The sequence below is a fragment of the Patiria miniata genome, unplaced genomic scaffold, assembly GCF_015706575.1.
Source record: "Patiria miniata isolate m_02_andy unplaced genomic scaffold, ASM1570657v1 HiC_scaffold_29, whole genome shotgun sequence".
Taxonomy (NCBI): Eukaryota; Metazoa; Echinodermata; class Asteroidea; order Valvatida; family Asterinidae; genus Patiria; species Patiria miniata.
In genome coordinates, this window is record NW_024037068.1 from 15,034,173 (window position 1) to 15,058,070 (window position 23,898).

The window sequence follows — 23,898 nt, forward strand, 5'->3', positions numbered from 1 at the left end:
TATAAAGCCAGGGTAATAATAGAGCGTCAGGAGCGTCACTTCGTGACGAACATGAGCGCTAAACAAGACGCCATTATTATTATTATTCTTCAAAAGATGAATTTTCGTCGGAGTGATGTATATTAATATCAGGTGTTGCTCTTCAACGACGTTTTAAACACTGTATACTCAGTGTGTTACCTCCCGTGTGAAAGTTGAAAAAAAAAAATCACTCGGGTGGGACTCGAACCACACTAGCTGATTATACAGTGTTTATACGTAGATGAAGTGCAAAACCTGATAAATTATTGTTGTTATTATTATTATTATAAATTTTGAACTATTTCTCTGTCCAAAAACAATTCGGTTCTCGCACTTGGGTAGATCGATGGTTCCCGCTCCACCAGAATCGATAATGTATAGGGACCGAAAACCATTGTCTACTCACATGATGATCCGTTTTTGCCTAAAACTAGTAAAAGCAACCCAGAAATGTCGTTTCCCCCTGAAGGTTGCAAAAACCAAAGAAAAAAACAACACAGATTTTAGATTATAAAAAAAAACCATACAAATTGGAAATTGCGATCGAAACTGTTGAACAGTACAGAGAGTAAATCTTGGAATTACGGACCGCACATCTTTAACCCTCCTATGAAAACATGCATTCTGAGCCATGCTTTTACTTGGGTCAATATTGGTCAAGATCCCATTAGTTTGTTAAAAGTATGCCATGGAGTGGAAGGAAATTTTGATCAATTCAAATGTTATCATAGTCAGTGCATACACAGTTTGCTCAACCTTTGTACCTTAACCACCTGTTGCTACTCCACATTGTCCTTTTTTCATGATAAAGAATATATCAATAAATAAAAGGTTATAGGCCTAGTGACCTAGTGACCTCATCCTCCAGGGATTTTTTTAGACGTATAAATTCATTTGGCAAGTTGTACGGGTAGTATGGGTGCGCGTGCTGAGAGTGCGGAGAACCCCGCGCATCACGGCTTATTGCGTCCCAGCGAGGGTACAATGACAAGTGAACAGTTGGTGCTAAAATGAAGGCCAAATTATATTATAGTTTCCGTTAGAACTGGTGTCCACACCAGCAGCCGAACCAGGGCCGTTGCAGACGGAAACAAGATTTGGGCGTGTACAACATTTGTATTGAAATCGTGGACCTTGAATGATAGCGGACATAATAGGGTCGACGATTGACCGATATGGTCCACTTTTGAGGTGTGTGTGCACAAAACATATGGGAGGTCTTCTAAAACGTTTTAGGATAAACAATAGATGGACAATATGGGGTCCACAAGTGAAAGTGCTTACAAAAATAAAACTGCGTGCATACGACCTTCCCATATGATGTCTTGTACAAAGAATATAACGGAAGTACTGGTACTTGGAAAGTGTTGAACATAAAAACAAGTTTGATGAACAAAACAGAAAACCTTTTCACGTTATTATGCCGATGCGACGTATATTTGATAAGGACGGAACCAGAACACAATTTTCTTTTTTTTGGGGGGGGGGGAGGGGCAAAAACAATTTTGGTCCCCCAAAAAGTGGGTCGAAAAAATTACGGCGTGGGGTTTGGGGCCCGCTTAAGGGCCCCGATTTTTTTTTGGAATGCTGTGTGGCGCGATCTGAGGCAATTTCTGACCACTTTAACCAATGTTTTTAGAGAAAAGATAGTGGTGTACTCATTTCCTGCCTTTATTGCGACGTCACAAAAAAAAAAAATTGGTTTCTTTTTTTTCGGGGGGAGGGGGGGGGGGGCATGGCCCCCTTTGCCCCCCGGATCCGTCCTTGATATTTGACCCATATGTTCCTTGCTATAGGGCTCTATGGTGTGCATTTACAGGTAGTGCGGGAACCTGATACCCACGGGTGTGCCAGGCTCCCATACAAAAGCCAACATTCAAATCCCTGAAGTTATCCGAATTAGGGCTTACTGCATGCTTTCGCAAACTCTACCTGTCGTTCAAACACATGAACTTAAAATCTGTTGCAGTTTTCCATGTTGCCTGGTTTTCATTTTGAAAAATCAGCACGAATGGCATTCAAAACTTTTCTTGTTCATCGGACTTGAGAAGACACTGAGTAATTCGTAAAATTGGTTACGGGTACCCGATCCCGTGATACCACGAGACCCATGATAGTTGGGCCAGTTAGTTGGTATTAAAGTCATGTAGAAAGTTTAAAAATTGTTAAAGAGGCATACATGTATTTACCATAATTAAAGCTTTTGCTCCATCCCTTTGACTTGAGTATCAAGTGTGCCTATAGCAAGAAGTGTGCCAATAGCACACAATATTGTTTGGAAAGGTGTAACGCGATATACTACGCGTTACATATTGATCGCAACTGCTTCTCTGTTGAATTTGCTTAAAGATGAACCGTCCGTTTTCCCAATCAATTTCGGTACAAAATTAATCTCTAACCACATCTTTAAGAAGCCATTTTCTAGGCATTTCCTTCCATGAATAGCCAATGTGAACAACAACATCTCGTGTGTATGTATAGAAGTGTTGTTCACCGATCTCTTGAAAAAATAAATAATTAAGATATCAATACTTTGCGATGTGTCACCGCTTAAACCGTCATTTGGTTTAAAATGTTGTTTGGTAAATCGAGAGATTGCATGGAGCGCCCTCACAACGGACATATTTTGATATGTCAATTGACTGCTCATGTGCAACACAGAGGCAATAACACCTGTCCACACTGGTGTCGCTGTGTGCAAGCTCTCTATTCTTTAGTACTGAATTCAAATCCTACACGATACGCTAACACTTACCACATTATTTATTAACACTAGAACGATGCCAGTTACTTCTTCGCCTAGTTTAGCAACACCCCATCTCACACCCCTCGAGGCACTCCTTGAGAGCCGAGACGGCCCTCTCCATACCTCTGTCCTCCATAGTCATGTTCAAGATTTTGGGAGTGTCCTCCCCCCAATTTTGCAACCGTCCCCCCAGAAGTGACTCATTCGGAGCCATTTCGCCTTCGGTGTGAAGTTGACGTAGCCACGGCGTAGTGAGTTGTGGTGCACGTTGGCTGCAGCGATCCCTTTCGGTTGGTAGATGGGCTTGACCAGGGCGTTGGCTCGCTGGATAGTCCGCCTCCAGAGCCGGTCAATGAGTAACGGATGCACGCTGTCGTTCAGAGGTTTCCCCAGATACAGGTAGTTCAGCATTGAAATCTCAACGACGTTAGGTTTCGTCTTGGCTATCTTACGGACGGCACGGTCCAGGAATCCCGCTTCATGGTCCCCGGGACAGTACGGGTACTCATCGATATCGATGGCCACCTGCCAAGCAAACTCATGCCCGTACTTATCGAGACATTTCTGGTATGCAGCTACCTGTGTACCGGCTATGGTGTATTTAGGCCTTGCCTTATGACTCCAGTCCACGTAGGTCACGTATCCGTTCTTTATGAAGCACCCTAGTTTTTTTCTTTGCGATTCTTTCTTGTAGAAGTACGCATCGTAGACGTACACATGCTGGACCCCAGCGTAGTTTAGGTACTGCAGCCATTGCATCATCTCCCGCGTTGTCAACTTAGCCGGATCGCTAGCGTAGATCCTTACGAGTAAGACAGCTGTCAAGAAGTACTTGTGATCAGTCGTGTTTTGCTTTTTACTCGTAACTGGTTGTGACCTTACTGTGCCGCGACCCGAACACCAAGGGGTCCTTAGAGTCAATATGTTACCAATATTTTCTTCCCTTCGGATTTCTTCCCTGCTTGAAGCTGTTGGGTTCGTTTTCGGGTCAGTTGCATTCATTTTCTCGCGTAGTTTCTCAGTGTGACTCGATGGATTGTCAAAACTGCAAGTGCTTAGGTTGCATTTTCTGTGATCGTAAGGGCTCGATGTGTTTGATTTGGTGGATACTTGGCGTGCAGGGGCATAGAAATCTAGCTTAATACCGCCGTCGAATAACCGGCGAGCCCTCTCCGGTCCGTTGACTGTCACCACACCGTCTTGAAAGGCGAGGAACATCCACGCAACTTGCACGAACCCGAAGGCAGCCAGCGACGGTAACACCAGAAGCCTGCAGCGGGTCCGAAGGCCTCTCCTGCGGGGCTGGAAGTACTGCACTCGCGGTAGCAAGACCCTGACAAGTCTGCCCAACTCCGTGACTGAAACGCTTGCCATGTTACACTGCATCACCAGACATCAGACTGCTTCAAAGTTATCTGGCTTTTGCCCTGCGGTCTTATAAAGCATCAGCAAATATTGTCTTTGCCTCACGAAAAGCAGTCCACGGCAGTGCACTCAATTAAACACAGTGTCTGGTGGGAGAGTCCACGTACATCACTGTCATGGGTCATTATAATACTCCCACTATGCAAAGTTCTGTAAGGACGCGGTATTGTAACACTGCCGAAATTCTGTCAGTATTCATTCGATTTTCATCACAAGTCTCTTTATTTCGCACTCATTGATGCGCTGAATTGTACAGTATTCCTGTCAAATGCCATTGAGCCTCTTATAGTAACTTGCTGTCATGCATGAAGTGCCGGTGTGGAAGGTAATTCTGTCCCCCGGTAAAACTGTCCGGGGGACAGAATTACCTAGGTAAAAGTGTCCTCCCCGACCCGTTAATTCTGTCCCCCTACAGGTAATTCTGTCCCCCATTTTTTTTTGTCCCCCTCTTTTGAAACCCAGAAGGCCAGTTCTCTTTGTTTTTATGAATTCACTCTACAAGGTATACATTTTGGACTTTTAGTCTGCCCTTAATGAATGTCAAAATATTTAATTTGGTCTATTACATGATTCCTCCATGTGTGAACACAATGTTTCGATTTGGAGTACGGTGAAATCCATCGCGATTCTACCGTGATAGGTCAATACAGCGGCGATGCATGGCGATGGCCCTCCTCTCATTGATACAAGGCCTACTTGGATTGGTCTGTGTTCCCATTATAGCGCGTAACGAAATTTCCTATTGGATGAATTTCCATTGTAGAGGGAGACGCATATGTACACATGTGATAATCACTGCCACATGTCTTGGAGCATGTACTGGCGCGCGCGACACGCTGCTGCTCTCAGTATAGTACATACTGCATGGGGGCACATTTACCAGGGGGACACTTTCACTGTTGGGCAAGGGGACATTTTTACCTGGAGGGGGACAAATCTCCCTAGGTAAAAGTGTCCCCCAGACACATTTACTGGGTCACGAGATGGTAAATGTGTCCGGGGGACACATTTACCAGGGGGACAAAATTACCTGTCACACCGGGCCTGATCAAGGTCCGTATTGACCAGACAGACAACAGAGGGCGGGCTGCTGTTTAATTGGAAGGGTTGCTTGATCTCGATTGAAATAAAACCAGAGACGTGGAGTCCCGGAATGTTTCAAGTTGTGTTTGGAGACAGTGTGGCATACTTTCTGATAGCCTTTATCGTTATAATGGACCGTGTTGGCAACACTTTATTGTGGTTGTGAATTTCACTTCATTGTAAATGTAACCTTGGTCCGATGTCATGGTTCTGCCTGCAGTGTATCTCCGTTTATTTTACCGATATCCCGCGCTGAAGGCTGGCGGATGCGATCTTATGAATTGACGGGCAATGCCCTTTTGTCGTCGGAAAAACCGATCGTTCTGTTGGTAATATCGTGAGTCTATGGAATGTACCTTTGCATAGCAAGGGTTATGATATGCGAAACCATTCCATAGGCGTAGCCAGCGGGTGGGTGGGGGGGGGGGGGGGTTTAAGGGGGTATTTACCCCGGGCCCCCTCCCAATATTTTGTAAAGAGTGCCTTTTTCCATTCAAATGCCCTATTTTCAACGGGCTTACCCCCCCCCCAATAATTTGTAAGGAGTGCCTTTTTTTTACCAAATACCCTTTTTTTCTGAACAAGTGCCCTTTTAAAAAAAGTGGTGCCCTTTTTTGTGGCATCTGTAGTTTTTGGTGCCATTTTCAGAATTGCGCACGTGCATCGCCCTGAAAAGCACCCATATATTGGCCTTTTGTGTGCATTATTGTCCGTTTTGAACAGCGCCCCCATTGACAGGTGGTACTAGCCCCCCTCCCCCTCCCCTCCCCCGCTTTTTGATTTTACGGAGGCCAAGTGTCCCGACAAAAAAAAAACCTGTCTACATTTCACAACGGATGTGTAAGTGCCCTTTTCAAAAAAAATTACCCCCCAAATAAAAATGACCGGGCTACGTCCCTGCACTCAGCGGTAATTATGCAAAACAAGACTGCTCCTTGACCTCGAGATTCTGACCGCTCAGCGGGCGCCTTCTTTCTACCGGGTCTTCCGGTCTTCCGTAACCCGTTATTGTATTACAAAAACATGGCAGCCAAATTGACCAATCAACAACATAGTCCAAATTTCCGATCGAAACGACGTCACATTAAAGGGAAAATACAACATTTACAAACATCAAAAAATAAAACTACCAAATCATTTTGAAATACCTTGCTGGACTGTTAGTGAATGACAGTGTAAAGCATCCTGTAAAATCATGGCACCTGGTATACTGTCATTTTCAAGAAAAGTGGTATTTTTGTATCAATTTCCAAAGCTGATCGGCCGATGAGCGTTGGAAAAAACTGTTTTTTTTTTTTCAAATACTGGCCCCATTTGACCATCGCACTTGTTTGCAATCGATTATAAACCTATGAACAGGTACGAGCCAGCTAGACTGGTTCCCTGACCTTACAATTCCCCAATGTATGTAAACTGCTCTGTTTCTTCTTATATGGAGTCAGGGAACAAGACTACAGGAAAATGATTGTTTTTCTTGGTATTTATAGCATTTTCGAACCCAAAAAAATCAGTGTAACTATATTTGCTATATATTTCCACCCCCCCCCCCAATTCCATCCATTTCTGAAAATTACAGCAAAAGCAAATGATGTATATTCCCTTTAATAAGTCGACTCCGATTGGCTGGCACACGGGGTCGCCTAAAATGTGCATTGCTCACATAATCAGACGTTGGTTACGGCTATGTTGGACAACGGGTGATACTCGGACTACGATATCGTGTGTCGGTTCGTCAGCGAAAATGCCGACATGAACAGTGCCACCTGTTGGCCGATTGTGTCAAAGATCGAGCGCTTTGAACAGCGCCCCACTGGATTTTGCGGCGGCGGGGTGACAGAAATAAAATCATGGCTACCTTCAAGCTGGGAGGGTATCTTGTTGCCCCCCCCCCACAATCACGGGCATCCCAAAACTAAAGATTCAGTGCTTATAAGCGGTAGGCCTTGAACACTATCTCTGCCCCTCCCCTGAACCCCAATGCTTTAATGATTATTACCTGATGAGTGAAGGCGACCGAAGGTACTGTCTCTGTTTATTTCTTCTTCTTTTTTCTTCATGGATTTGATAAGTTAAAGGAAATATGCAATAGGATTTTTATGACTTAAAGACATTTAAAACAGCTTTCTTGCAATGTGACTATGACTTTCCACCTCCTTTGTAGCAGTAAAAGGGAGATATTTCAACAGTTTAGTTTTGATGCTAATGAAAATTTCCATGTTCATGAGCCAAAGCGTGATGTCATTCAAGGCAGAACAGTAGTGTCTCCATAGCTTTGTACAGATATGTCAACATTTTCTCTATTTTCTTGGATTAAGTTTCACTTTTTACTTGTTTATTATGTTAAACAGCTTGTTTGGACAATATTATTGGCCAATATTCCATCAAAACTCTTTTTTTGTTGACAATCTTGAAGGACTAATTTTTGTACTGTTCATATCACAGAGCACTAGAGCGCTGACTCGTGTACAAAGTGATGCATGCTGGGTACATCCATGTTTGTACACAAACCTATGGAGACCTAGAAATTTTGTACGGCTTTTGTACGGCTATTTGCATATCTGCGTTTGTATTCCATACCGGTGCTAGCCTGGTTCCCAGACCAAAAGATTCTGACTATTCCTGATGAATCTTTAGTTCAGGCAGCCTCCGTGGGTAAAAATAAACATGAAGACATTGATGGCCATTTTTCAAAGCTCGGCTTCGTTTCCGATTTCGCTTTATCGCTTGTAGCTTTTAAAGTTCTGATCAAAATTTAAAAAAAAATCACTTGCTTCGTAATATCATACAGTAATGATAATACAGTTTGATGTTTCTGTAAGATAACAGTGACTAATGTTGATCTGGAATCTTCAGAATTAGGCACCCGAATAGCACGGCATTGTAACATTTTATTGTGTGGAAATGGCAACATTGAAATAAATGTTTCTACTAAACTAAACTAACTGTTAGCAGGCGGAGCCGAATGAAGACCGAGTTTTGGAAAATCTCGGTAACGGTCGTCAAATTCAAAATTGTACATGACGCAGCAAAAAGTTCGGCCATTCGATCCGAGTATATTTGATGCACAAAATCGTCGTTGAATTTCAAGTTTTCGAAATGAAAGCAATGAATATTAATTATCAATTCACTAAAAATAAAATTAATAAGCAATTAGCAGTTAATTAAACCCCATGAAACCTTGTCGCCCCCAGCCACCCCCCACTGAGGTTTTGAGTTTCTAAAAACAATTATCATTGATCTACATGATGCCCCCCCCCCCATGAAATGTTCCAACCCCCCCCCCCCCCCCCCCGAAAAATTCCTGGCTACGCCACTGCCGCGTCATGTCCGATGTAAACAAGCGGGTTTTTTTCGTGTTTTCTCGGGAACGGTAAGACATAAGGTTGGTTTCCTTTCAACCAGATGTTTGAAATAGGCTAAGTAAACAATCCAAAACATAACATTTTCGGGGATTTCAGGACCTTTAAGATGCACCGTTGGAAAGGCCTTCTTTCGTTTATTACTTCAAAATGACAGTTTGCCAGAAAGAATAATTTCACAGGGAGTTTAGTCCCCTTACTATCTTTCAATCAAGTTTGTTTTTCAACAATAATTACGCCAGTTATTTTTCGGATGGCTGCAAATGATGGACTATATAGTATGGTGGCCCTGAAGGGACATCGCATATCGCAAACGTGTGCGCATACGTATGCGATGTCGCGAAATTTATCGCGAATATGTGCGCACACGTATGCGATGTCGCGAAACAATTCGCGAATATGTGCGCACACGTATGCGAATTTGTTTGCAATGTCGTGAATTTTATTGCATACCTTGTCGCATACCTTTCAGTAAAATTCCTAATGAACTGGGGAGTTGTAGCAGCTAGTCTGGAATCTAGACGTACTGTTAGATATAAATAGGGTCTGACTAATAAACCTTCGCGCGCACGCTGTTCCTCGTGCAATCGTTACTACTAGTACTGTCGAGCGCAAACTTGCTACTTGCGCAAGTTTGAAACTTGCGCGCGCAAATTTCAAAGTTGCGCAAGTAGCAAGTTTGCGCTCGACAGTACTAGTACATGTAGTAACAATTGCACGAGGAACAGCGTGCGTGCGAAGGTTTATTAGTCAGACCCTATTTATATCTAACAGTACGTCTAGATTCCAGACTAGCTGCTACAACTCCCCAGTTCATTAGGAATTTTACTGAAAGGTATGCGACAAGGTATGCAATAAAATTCACGACATTGCAAACAAATTCGCATACGTGTGCGCACATATTCGCGAATTGTTTCACGACATCGCATACGTGTGCGCACATATTCGCGATTAATTTCACGACATCGCATACGTGTGCGCATATATTCGCGATAAATTTCGCGACATCGCATACGTGTGCGCACAAATTCGCGATAAATTTTGCGACATCACATACGTGTGCGCACACATTCGCGATAAATTTCGCGACATCGCATACGTATGCGCACACGTTTGCGATATGCGATGTCCCTTCAGGGCCACCATAATATAGCTTTAATGTAGCCAAGTAAATGATGAAGTACCAGCACTATAATCAAACAGTCTTACGCATGGATTGGCTGTGGTTGTATATGTATTATTGATTAATTCTTCACCCTTGTTCCTGCACACCTTATGAAATTGCCTTGGCCACGTGAAAGGCGGGGGTTAATGAAGAGCATTACCATATCAGTGACAGATATACGGACTGAATTGGTAGGCTTACGAACCGATGCGACTGGGCCGTACACGGCAGCGTTTGTGTCTTGATACCAGTGCGCAGGATACCTTTGCACTGTTGTGCGAGTGACGCGAACAATCACAGAGCGGGCTTGCATGCGGAGTTCGCGGTGGTTTACTGAGGAAACTCCGGTAGGTTTTCAATAAGACAGCAGCATTCGGAGGAAACAACCAACTTGCTGATGAGCTCAGGTATGACTTTGAACTGCTTTCCTGTAGGCCTACTTCAAGTGCAACTGCAGCACTCCGGTGCCGCTTTTGCGAAGAACTCTGAGAAAATATGTTTTTATCTGATTTGGTAGATCAAGCACTGAAAAGACCTTTTTATATAATAATGTAAGACATTTAAAGTGTGCTAGTTTCCAGGTCTCAATTAGAAACTAGTTTTGACTTCTTTAAATTTGGGAGGTTGCTCGTTCTTCTTGTGTTGGTCATATTGCCAACAAGTCAACGCTGACAAAACTGTCGTTGTTACTCCACTAGTGCTTGCTTTATCATGGTGACATGGACTTATCTGCCTCGATAATATTTTTATTTGTAATAATTGCAATAGTAATTGCTAATTTTCATTTGTGCCCAGAATGGATGGAATTTCTCACTTCGCTGTTATTGTTCTCTGTGGATTTGCAGCGCAGATATCGTTGGGCGTATCAGGTAAGCTACTATTTTTTGTGCTCATTTAATAGCCAAAGTCTCTAAATATATAAAACATTCCTATCTGTGATACATTCAATGTATAATGATATATTCGCAGCCCCCCAAAAAATAAGTTCGAAAATGACACCATCTTGGAAAAGACAGTGGCAGTTTCAGGTTTGAAACGAGAAACGCTTTGTGGAGTTTGTTTGCGATTACCCCGTGGTGTACGTGGTTTACGGTGAAGAATTCGAGTTAAGTTTTCCTAATTGTGATTAAAATTCCACGTGATTAATTCTTTATCTGAATACACTGCAAAAACGGGAGTGTTAACTTTACACCAATGGTATCTATATAGGACCATCTGGTGTTAAATTTTACCGGTGTTGTCCTATATAGATACCGAATGGTGGTAAATGAACACTACAGTTTTTACAGTGTATTTTTTTTCTAAATATAGGCATATACATTTCCAACAATGTACCTGCAAGAGCATACAGTGCTTAGGCTACTCTCTATAAATTCCAAGGAGTGAAATTAGGGACTCGACGTTTTGGAGTGCAAATCGCTCTCATTTTCGATTGAAATAGTCTGAAAAATGAACCACTTCGGTGTCAGTTCGAGTGATAACTCGATCTTTACGGTTGAAAAAAATTTCACTCTAAAACGTCTAGTCCCTAGTTTCCGACAGTGGGAGTGAATGTTTGCTCGAACGGAGTGAATTTTTACTCTTTGGAAGTCAGAGAGTAGTATTATCTTAGACAGAATGATCTCCGGGTTCATTACATGAGTCTAACATGCCAGAACTTGCTGCATATTAGAAACATTATAAATCATCACCTTGCTTTAGATACTTTCTCCTGATTATTACACCACTTTCAGGACAATCATGCAGAGATCAGGCGCGGTTCTAGAGCCAATAGGTTCTAGAGCTCGTGTCATATTTCTATGGGAAGCGCTGATGAAATCCTACAATGGGGCACACTATATTCACTAAAAGTGTACAAATGCACCGTTTTCATTTAGGGGGAGACCGTTCCCATGTACGTCAAATTCTTACATTTTGCTAGTGCTTTTTTTTATGGAATGTTTTTTTTTGGGGGGGGGGGACTAGACAAAATTTTTGGGGGGCTAAAGCCCCCCCCCCAGCTCCCCGTAGAACCGCGCCTGGCACAATTTATTTCCTTTTACGAGTTTCAGTAGAATAGAAGGCTTAGGTCGAATGAACGTGATGTGCGGTTGCTCTTCTCTGACAAGGAAGTATTCGTGTCACATTTCTGATATAAAAAAAAAAATATGAGAATCCCAATTTGGCGCACGTGATTTCAGAAACGGATACGAATAAACAAAAACGCGTCGCACAGTGTACGTCACTTCAAATTTGTGTGTTGCCAGAACTTACCGTGATACTGAACTATTATATTTACTTGTGTAAAATGGATATTTCCGTTACGCATATTACCATTATTGTGACAATAATAATGTGTTAGTAATATAATGTGTGCCATGGCTTTTTTTTAATGGGGTGGGGGGGGGGGGGTTGAGGGAGAGAGGGAGGCATATCCATCCTAAAAAAAACCCCAAACTTTTTTTAAAATGTAAAACCAGATAAAATGAGACGTCTGGTTTTCTTTCCGAATTCGCAAAAACTTTCGATTATTTTCATGTCCCCAGCATAACAGTCAACAACAAGATGCGCTTTGTAAGAAATAAATTAACAAAAGATAATATTATGGTAAATCACTCTCCATTTTTTTCTGTCGAAGTTTACAGTAGGTTTCGTATTCTGACGTCTACATTTATTTTCTGTTTGTTTTAAAACGACAATTATTTGTATGCGTGCTTTTATTTCACAATATGACAAGCAAACCATGTGATTCCGCATTTTTGTATTTACATCACAGTCAGCATTATTAATGTTAATTCGTGGTGTGCTGTGGCCTCATGGTTAAAGCATTGCATTCATGGTCTGCGGGTAAAGCTGTGGGTTGTGGGTTCGAGTCCAGCCTGGGGTCATGGTGCGTGTGCCCTTGGGCAAGGCACTTTGTCACTCATTGCTTCTCTCCACCCAGGAGTAAGTGAGTACCTGTGAGGGCAGAGATGGTTATTGCGATTGAATTAGCTTCCTTGCGCCTAACAGGCAGCATCGAGCTGTATACTCTCCAGGGAGCTGAGATGGTATTTGGAATGTTTCATGGGCCCAATGAGCAGGGGTAATAATGATGAAGCGCCTTGAGCACCCAGTCCTTGTGGATATGTGCACTTTATCAATACCCACTGTTATTGTTATTATTATTATTTAATTCTTCCCTCAATGCTCAGAGCCATAATTATTATCACTACAAAAGCAGCCTCCTTGAAATAGTTCCTAGAACCGTTATAATCGATCTCAATTTCGTGCTGTCCAATTATTATCAAGTCTACCTTCTCAAATCCGTCCTTGGATCGATAAAAATACTCACGTCATACCAACTGCCTTGACTTCTGAGACTACTTGAGGTACCGATTCTTTTCAGGGTGACCGTAAGGTCATGACTAAATTCTGCTAAATGCACTTCAAAAATCTGTCAGACTGATCAAAAATCTGCCGAATTCCCCAGAATTACTCGAAATACACTTTAAATCACATCATGGAGGAATGCAGATGTTGTAATGTTGCCTTAATTAATGTTCAAATTACATTATAAACAATCTATAGCCACATAAAGATAATATGAAATTACGTGAAATTCAGCCAAAACGCTGTTGCGTCACGATGAAATCCTGTTCCAAGTGAACCTCAGCATCACCTAGACCAGGCAACCTGTCCTATTTTTGCAAGGGTTTATTTGAACAGATTGAAGCTTTTGTAAACAAATGTACCATTTTTTTGGCAAATTTGCTGTTTTTCTGTCAAACAACCATGTTTGCAGAATTCTGCCAGAATCTGCCAAAACATTCTGTCAAATTTTCTGTCAAACTCGTTGTTTAACAAAAATCTGTCAAAGTTAGCCGAAAATTGGCTAAAACGGTCACTATGATTCTTTTTGTAAGATGGTTTTGGCGGTATCGATTCTTGGTGTCGTCGTTCGTCAGAGAGGGCGAAAAATAGAGATACCCGTGTGCATGTTATCAAGGAGGTTATTATTCACAAGGATGGAAGACCGTTACCACTGAGCGAAAGATTCCAAGTAATTGATATAATAATTAAATTTAATATTGATTTTCCCGGCCAATTTCGCAAAACAATGATTCATAAGATGGAATTTTGCGTCTGGGTGATGTAAATCAAATTAGGTTTTGCCCTTCACCGACGTATAAATACTGTGTGTTACCTCCCGAGTGAAAGTTGGATCAAATCACTCGGGTGGGACTCGAACCCACGACCTCCTTCTTTCTATAGTGCAGACGTCTTACCACTCGTCCACCGAGCTAACGGGATCGGTTGGCTGGTTCGCAAAACAAGGGCATTTAATTTCATCTTGATACACTGTTATTTCGGTTGTGTACTAAATGAACCTAGCAACCTTTTGTGTAAAAATAATGAACAAGTTGTGTAATTGTTTACACAAGTTGTGTAAACAACAGTTTACACAACAGGTTGCTAGGTTCATATAGTACACAACCCTTTGCTTTTTACACAACCGAAATAAGAGTGTAGTGGCCGATTTGAAGGGAATTAGCTCCTCACTGTTAATCCCGTAGTTCGTATTTGTTTCAGACGTTCAAATACGTTGTCAAGGCTGACATGTGCATGTTTAATAAGGGAATAAATGTGGGTTCGGGAGGTATAATAACACTCTGTTTAAGACCGGTGGGAGTCTGGATGGGTGATAATTACCCGAGGCAAAGCCGAGGGTAATTATCGCCCATCCAGACTCAAACCGGTCTAAAACAGAGTGTTTAATACCGACCGAACACACACTTATTCCCATTCATAAATACCTTTTCGGTCCAAAAATGAAAAAAAATGTCAAAAACTAGACGTTGCCAACCATTTTGTTCAACAATTTTACATCATGTTTTACGAAACACCCCACTGACTATAATATGGAATGCCCCTCCACAACTCATTACCTTACAGGGACATTGGCGTGCCCGTCGCGCGTACTGCGCGATGTCGCGCAAAACGCAGCTTGGCTGGTGAAGTGTGAATTTTGGACCATGAAATACGGATTCACTGGTAGTACATTACGCATGCATATGGGAGGAATTTGAACGTTCAACCAATGAAACGTTAAAAGGCACCGGATTACATAGGAGTCCAAATTTCATGTAACACTGGAAAGGCATTTAAGACCAGCTAGCCATGTCTTTATCATCCGTTTAAGACCGGCCACGTGACGGGCTCTCGACCAATAGGAATGTGTAAACTGTCTTAGGTATTTATGAATGCATCTTAAAGGGAATATACATCATTTGCTTTTGCTGTAATTTTCAGAAATGGATGGAATTGGGGGTTGGAAATATATAGCAAATATAGTTACACTGACTTTTTTGAGGTTTTGGGTTCGAAAATGCTATAAAAACCAAGAAAAACAATCATTTTCCTGTAGTCTGGTTCCCTGACTCCATTTAAGAAGAAACAGAGCAGTTTACATACATTGGGGAATTGTAAGGTCAGGGAACCAGTCTAGCTGGCTTGTACCCGTTCATAGGTGTGTAATCGATTGCAAACAAGTGCGATGGTCAACTGGGGACAGTATTTGAAAAAAAGCCAGTTTTTTCCAACGCTGATCGGCCGATCAGCGTTGGAAATTGATACAAAAATACCACTTTTCTTGAAAATGACAGTATACCAGGTGCCATGATTTTACAGGATGCTTTACACTGTCATTCACTAACAGTCCAGCAAGGTATTTCAAAATGATTTGGTAGTTTTATTTTTGATGTTTGCAAATGTTGTATTTTCCCTTTAAAATGAAGATGTCATTCGGTTTAACTCGGCATAGCTGGGCATCCAATCAAGCAGTCTGTTTGGTTTAGGGCTATTTGCATCAGAATCTCATTTTTGTTTTCATCTCCGCGCATTCTACTTAGTACTTTCTGCATTTCAAATAATGGGAAACGAAGGCAATATGCGAGATTTTTATTTTTCACTTGTCACATGTTCTTTTGTTATTGGTTTCGTTCAAGTCTGTTCATGTTCAAAGTATCTGTTATCTGTCTTTAATCTAAACAAGTAAAAGTGTAACTAGTGATGCGAGAAAATTAAACATCACACACGAAAGTCGACATATAAACAATAATTAAACTTAGCAACATTAAACTAGGAGATCCTCTGACCTCTTTTATCGTGTTCACATATTTTGTTTGTTATGCGTTCTTAATTGCTACCTTTTGCTCTTTTGCAATATAGTTTTAAATTGCGATCTGATTTTTTTTAATAAACATTTACCTCAATTAGCTTCATCTTATAATAGTTTATGCGGAACCCGCTGCTATGTACATCAGATTCAAACCGGCCAACCGATCCCGTTTGCTCGGTGGTCGAGTGGTAAGACATCTGCACTAGAAAGCAGGAGGTCGTGGGTTCGAGTCCAACCCGAGTGATTTTTTCCAACTTTTACTCGGGAGGTAACACACTGAGTATACAGTGTTTAGACGTCGGTAAAGGGCAAAACTTAATAAGCCATTTGCGAGTAACCTATACCCTTTGGGATTTACATTTCAAAAACATCTGGTACACTGACTTGCTCAGAATGCTTGGCACATTTTAACTTTGAATTCTCAAGACCAAAGACACTGTTGCTAATCACATGATTCGGGGCAAGCTCTTGCATGGTTACGTAAGAGACGCTCAGCACCAATGCATTGTTCACAATGGGTGAGAATGGCACAAAGACACCAGACCATGCTGGAGCTGGGGGTTGCTAGCATAAGGCTTTCCCCGAATCACGTGATATAGTAACAGTCTCTTTGGTCGGGAGAATGCAAACTTAAAACGTGCAAAGCACTGGATTAAGTCAGTGTTCCAGATTTTATGCAAATTTAACACGCAAATGGCTTATTTGATTTATATCACCCCGACGCAAAATTCAATCTTATAATAGTTTATGCGGTAACCGCTGCTATGTACATCAGATTCGAGCCGGCCAACCGATCCCGTTAGCTCGGTGGTCGAGTGGTAAGACGTCTGCACTATAAAGAAGGAGGTAGTGGGTTCGAGTCCCACCCGAGTGATTTTTTCCAACTTTCACTCGGGAGGTAACACACTGAGTATACAGTGTTTAAACGTCGGTGAAGGGCAAAACCTAATTTGATTTATATCACCCCGACGCAAAATTCCATCTTATAACATCTTAAACATGTTTCATTTCGGTAAAATTTGTTTTTCTGTTATGCACAAAAAAAGATCAATATATGGTCATTTTGTGGCTGCTGCTTCGTGTACCCGAATCTTGTGGGAATTAACAGTTAGTTTTATGCATTTTCAAATTGGAACAAAGTAATTACATGAACCGTTCTCGAATTCCTTTGCTCACATTTCACAAATGCTTGCTTAATGGCGAATTCGAATGACCAAACTGACGCAACGTGAAGCTCCGGCGAATTTGAATGACCCGATATGACATTTGAATTTGAATGAGTTATCTTTGAAATTGCATCGTTGAAAAGTGCCATCGCATACTTTAACATCGAAATTAATCAAAATTCGTGGGAAAATGGGTGATTCGTCAAGGCTGCCAAATCTATTATACTGATCTGAGCGGGAAAAGCTATACAAATATGAACCCACCAGGCGCCGAACATGAATTATTCTTACTATTATAATTGTTGAAAACGAAACAATTATGAAATGTCAGTCGTTGTTTGTTACGATTTTACAGACTTTACAAAATTAAATAGTGTGAATGTTTCTTTTCCTAGAAAAATTTAAAATAATTCTGTGTAGCAATACATTGAAACAATTTGAACAGATGCAATTTCAAGGTTAGGCCTAAATTTGTTAAGAGGAGTACTTTGCCTGACCACGTCGAAAGGCAGATATTCCTTGTATTTTTTCAACAATTGCGCGTCCTTTTGTCACCATAGTAACTGACATGCGGTGCATGTGTACACCAACAATTGCATTCATTTTCGCGGTCGATCGACTGCAATTGAAATTTTGCCGCCTTTTCTCCAACAGAGAATTCTTACGTTAGGTCAATCGATGAAACTAATTAAGACATTGAGAATATGATTATGGGCGAGGGCTGCCTATAGTAGGCCCTATATCGACGTAAGGTACGACTCACTCTCTCCAAATTACATTAAAACGGCTGACATGGGCTGACACGAGATTGCATTGTAATTCCACTAGGGGCCACGAAAACTTAAAATTCAGGCGCATGGGCAGTTTCAGGCCTAACATAATCATGGAAGGGGGACGAAAAATGGATGGTTATTTGCTTTGAATTGCCTGATGTCGGTCAATTCTTCAAATCATTCGAACATTTATAATTTGTTCAAGTATTCTGAGCTTTCGGTGCGGTGCACCTTCTTCAGGAGACTATGGCTTGTTTGTCAGCAAGCCATAGTCCCATAAAGAAGGTGTCATATATGCTCCACAGTGCTACGCAGTATGTCCACTTTTGTTTTACATGTATCGTGGTGTATCCTACCGTAGCGCACTTCAACGTTTCCCACGACTTTCCTCATGCAGTGTTGCCAAATCTCTTTGTTGACAAACTAAAACCTTCTTTAAAGTTGATAAATTCTGAGAAACCGTTCTTATTTTCAGTAACATACCCAACTACAAGTTTGTCAGAAATTTTTTTCTTATTTTTTGGCGCATTTTCACCCTAAATGGGCCCGGTTATTTTGAACACCTAACAGACGGGGGGGGGGGGGGGGGGGGGGGGGGGGGGATTCCGCCCCGCCCCCTAAGATCTCGGCCATTGAGTGACGAACAACTATGAGACTCAGTATGCATATAACACCAAAACATAAACATCAGATATGTCATGACTATAGGTCAAAGGGTTTTGGAATTATGGCTAATTCATTATTCATATGCACGAATGGTAATTCTGCTGTGCACTTCAGTGTTGTAGTCGAGACCGGATAGAGCGAGACCGATACCAAGACCGAGACCTGAAGTTGCGAGACCGAGACCGAGACCGAGACCAACCCCTTCAAGGCAGACCGAGACCGAGACCGAAATGGTCCGAGACCGAGACCGAGACCGAGACCGCGAATAATAAATAACAATAATCTAAATAAAAAAACAAGACTCTAATTACAGCGGAACAGTCTGTCCTTGAGATGTTGATGTTCATGGGGATGTGAAGGAAGTGATTGAAAGCAGGAATCACTTGTACCTGCTTAATTGTGTCATTCGAGTGCTCTTCATGTTTTCTTCATACCATAAATTACAACATGGCAACATAATTTGTTATTGTCACAATCAATTTAAAAAAATGGAAACAACCTAATTTAAAGAAGGGGAAAACCTAATTTGATGAACTCCATATGTTGCCACTTTTTTAAAAACATAATTTTTTTAAATATAATATTGTTTAACTACTATAAAGTGTCAATCTGATGAAGAAACTCTAACTTAGGAGTACGACAATTTGTACTAGTTTTTTGCAATGTTGAAACTTGACAAAAGTAAAAAGTTAAAGGTGGATGTTTCATCTGTTATAGGAACTAAACTAAACTGTTACAGGACATTAAACTCCACAGCCACCCCTTGGTTTCAGCAATGACTACTAACGGATATTTAAAGGCAGATTTAACTTTACATTGGACCTCCTTGTAAACCTGATTCAAAAGAAAATTGGAGCAAGAAAATATTGATTTATTTTTTAAAATTTCAGTCATGGAATATAGACTTGGAATATAGTACATGTAGACCCAAAAATCGAGAGGTGGTAGCCAGAGAGGCCTGGCTTAGGCTGAAATGTAATGCCACTTTATTTTTGTTTAATGTCAATAACGTTACATATACTATAGAAGATCGATGAACCATATTTGCCTGATCTATCTGCTGTTAATCTGGCCGCCGTCATCATCGTCATTAGTCGATTTGAGAATGAGGCCTACACAATAGAAGGGCGCTGTCACAAACTAAATGTGATGGGCGAGATGCACTTTTAGGATTCATGGCTGCGTGCGCACGCCTATTTGCGTTTTGTACCAGCGTATCGCCCGCATCGGCTACTTTGCCGGGCGATTTAATTGAATATTTTAGTAATTTACAAGTATTGCGATGGCCGTAAACAGCATTTACAGACTAACTAACGTAAACAGACTACTAACGGATATTTAAAAGCAGCTTTAATTTTACATTGGACCTCCTTGTAAATCTGATTCCAAAAAAATTGGAGCAAGAAAATATTGATTTATTTTTTTAAATTTCAGTCATGGAATATAGACTTGTACATGTAGACCCAAAAATTGAGAGGTGGTCGCCAAAGAGGCCTGGCTTAGGCTGAAATGTTATGCAACTTTATTTTTGTTTAATGTCAATAACGTTACATATACCATAGAAGATCGATGAACCATATTTGCCTGATCTTTCTTCTGTTAATCTGGCCGCCGTCATCATCGTCATTAGTCGATTTGAGTATGAGGCCGACACAATAGAAGGGCGCTGTCCAAACTGAATGTGATGGGCGACATGCACTTTAAGGATTAAGGAATATTTTGGTTATTACAAATACAACATATTGCCAATATTTCAATGTTTATTGTGATGGCCGTAAACAGCATTTAGCGATTAATGAAACAAAAGTCTTCTCGACTCATGCAAATGCAATTGACATTTAGAAAGGAGACAAGGCAGGCAATTAGACTCTACTTTTGTGTGACTATGGCAGTAGCTCAATTTGTGTTTATCACAGATGAAAATATGAATACATGGCAATTCAAAAATAAAGCGACAGTATGATAAAACAAAAGAAACGGCACCCTCCATTTTGTAAAAAAAATATAATTGGGATAAAGAACATGTTATTGAGTAGTAACTCTGAAAATTTCACGTAATTTGCATTCTCTATTCCCAAGTCGTGTCTATTTTAATAAAGAGATCACAAAATTCAGCTGTCCACCACTAATAGCAATTTAACAGTCTACGAATTGATGAATATCCATTAATAAATATAATGAAATAAAAACGTCTTCCCGCCGCCACGATTAAAGTAAAAATTGAAAAGAAAATAGAACAAAAATCACCAGTATTTCTGGGGGAAAAAGAGTTGAATTGTTTCCCATATTCAAAACAAAATATCTTACAGTACATTGTAAAAATTATATTTCAATCTTGATTCATAAGATTTTAATCTCAGTTGTATATGGAGTCAATGAGGATGGCTATAAAGTGCTTGTTTCAACAAACCATCCCACATAAAAACAAGAAATAAGAAGAGGAGCAATGGTTGTTGGACTATGCTTCACTCACTAGAAAGTGAAGAGAGACATGTCTATCAGCATCACACTGCAGTCACATTTGCCCTCAACTGATGCTTTACTTAATCCTAAACTGGGGCCGGGGTGGAATCCGCCCCCCCCCCTCACTTTTTGCTGGTCTCGACTCGAGACCAGCCAAAATATCGAGACCAAAGGGGACCGAGACCGAAACCAAGACCGAGACCACAGCTCCCGAGACCGAGACCGAGACCGAGACCAGCAAAAAGTGGTCTCGAGACCGAGACCGAGACCGAGACCGAGACCGGTCTCAAGACCTACAACACTGGTGCACTTCGAAATAAATTTTCTCTGGTAGTTTGTAGCTGGTACGTTCAGCCAAGATTTATGTGAAAATTTCACGTAATTTGTATACCAAGCTATGTCTATTTCAATTAAAAATTACTAAACTCGGCTGTCCACCACTGATCATTTACCGTGCCTACGAACTGATGAATACCCATCGGGTACAATGAAACATGGACGTTTTCCAAACTCAATTAATGAACGAGAAATTGCAAAGGAAATCATACAAAAATCGCCATCAATGTTTCAGAAAAAAATAAGTTTGTTCCTCATATTCAAAACACAAAATCTGACAGTAAAAATAATGTTTCAGTCTTGATTTCAATTATCAAAATCTAATTTGTATTTAAATGCTTTTTGTAATCTGTAATTCTCACTCAGTTCAATAGCTTCCAATGGCATTAAAAAAGCTATAAAACTGGGTTCTTTCAGTAAAACATGCATAACTTCTGATGGCATGGATCAATTTCAGGAATTCTTTTGTTCATATGAGTTGACGGACATCTTTTAAAAAGGAATGTACAACATTTGCTTTTGTTGCAATTTTCAGAAATACAAGGATTTAGAAATAAAATAAATGTTATAGCAAGTACTGTTAAACTGACTTGTTTTACGTTTTGGGCTTGTAGATGCTGGAGAAACCAAGAAAACCAATCATTTTCTTGTAGTCTGGTTCCCTGACCCGGTGACCCCACCTAAGATGAAACGGAGCAATTTGTAGATTTTGGAAAATTGCAAGGTCAGAGAATTAGTCTGGCAGGCTTGTACCTCTTCACAGGTGTGTAATCAATGAAAAATTAGGAGCAGTTTTGAAAATAAGCCAGTTTTCTCCAACGCTGGTCGACCGACCAGCGTTGGGAAAATACCATTTTTCTTGCAAATGTCAGCACACCAGGAGCCACAATTTTACAGGATACTTTAGACTGTCATTCCCGAACAATCCAGTAAGGTATATCGTGATAATTTGGTCATTTCGTTTTTTGATGTTTGCACATGTTGTATTTTCCCTTTAATGACATACTTCATTGGTGTATCAAAGTTGATTGTTTTGGGAAACAAGACAATTGTAATCCGCGTCACTGTCTTTTTGACTCGCCCTGTACACTGACGATATGGTGACACATGTTGAATGGAAACGCTATTCGCAGTATAACCTAATGACTTCTCGTTAATCAGCCAGATGCACCGGAAACCCTGTGCAATTAAAAAGATGGGGGGCAGCACTGTTCTCACTAAAACGCCAGCATAAATATTACATGACAGCGTATAATTTACCACTCGGGACAGAAATTAAAAGAATCATAAATTGTCCATTCAGTCATTTTGCAAGCCTCAATTAACTACTCATTTGAGCGTAAAACTGCGACCGATACGGAAGCTCGTGTATTTGTTAATCAACCGTGAGCAGACCAACTGAACCAGTGAAGATAGAGTTGTTTGAACCAGAGATATGAACTGCAATATTACATTGTGAAACGATTCTTTCTGTTAGTACGCCATTGAAGAGAAGTTGAATTTGGTGGACGGACCTCAATAAATATCTTGACATCCGGAGACAAACAAAACTGATCTTTTGTGCTGGGAATATGAGGCTGAATTTTGAGGTTAAGGATTTTTTCCCCCTTTTTTTATGTACGTCTTTTGTAATCTTTGTTGAGTCAGTCTTCACAAAATACCGCTTTTTTCCTCCGGACACTTGGCCTCCGTAAAATTCAAAAATTTTGCACGCTAACGTACAATATTATGGTGTTTTTTAGGCCGATATATGCGTGAAATAAAAAAATAAAATCAGTTTATAATAATCAGTTAATAAAGAAAATAGTAAATGAAGTCTGCAGCTCTGTAATTTCTGGTTCAATAATTTTATGACTGCAAGCTTGAACATGGAAACGAACACTCTGGCAAATATGAACGACAAAAAAACCCCAAAGGGTTAGAAATATTGGCGTGTATGGGCGTTATACCATGCATGTAGCAATACTGTGGGGTAAAGCATTCCAACGTCATCAATAATTTAATGAGGGATAACTGCTCCGGCGTTAAATATTATTTCATGTTAATTTCAATTTCAAAGCTGCAATTACGCTGCGCATCAGCAACAACAGAAACGATTGTGTCCAAGGACAATATGGCTATGCCTAGGAGGCATTTTTCAACCACAATTTATAACCGTTCCAGACATGTCCTCGAACACAATACAGGTAGTCCCTAGTGTATTTTCCCCTTTGTTAATGAGACAGAGAGCAGAAAACCCTCCCCACTTAAGTTTTTGAATGATTCCTTAATTTTGCATTTAACTGCGATTTCCCACGGTTGGCTGGTTACCGCCTCTCAATAAGTATCGATAATGTGCGGACTGCATGGGAACCATTCTGCTCTCAAGGCAGATGCGTTAATGCCAAAAAAAACCCCCCAAAAAACCGACCATTATTTTAAAGGGCTGCAGACGCACAAAACGGAAACAAAAATTGCTGGAATAAAACATACTAGTTGAAGATATATAAAGGGCGAAATATTTTTTTAAAGAGTGCGGGAACGCATCTTCAAGAGTTATTTGAATAAGAAAATGGG

General features: G+C 40.8%; 1 protein-coding gene across 1 annotated transcript; it reads right to left on the reverse strand.

Annotated features, from left to right (window-relative positions):
• Nucleotides 1-1,787: 1,787 nt before the first annotated feature.
• LOC119736118 lies at nucleotides 1,788-4,409 on the reverse strand. The gene has a single exon (XM_038210130.1). The coding sequence runs from the start codon at nucleotides 4,151-4,153 to the stop codon at nucleotides 2,912-2,914; it is 1,242 nt and encodes a 413-aa protein (XP_038066058.1). The 5' UTR covers nucleotides 4,154-4,409; the 3' UTR covers nucleotides 1,788-2,911.
• Between the last annotated feature and the right edge of the window lie 19,489 nt (nucleotides 4,410-23,898).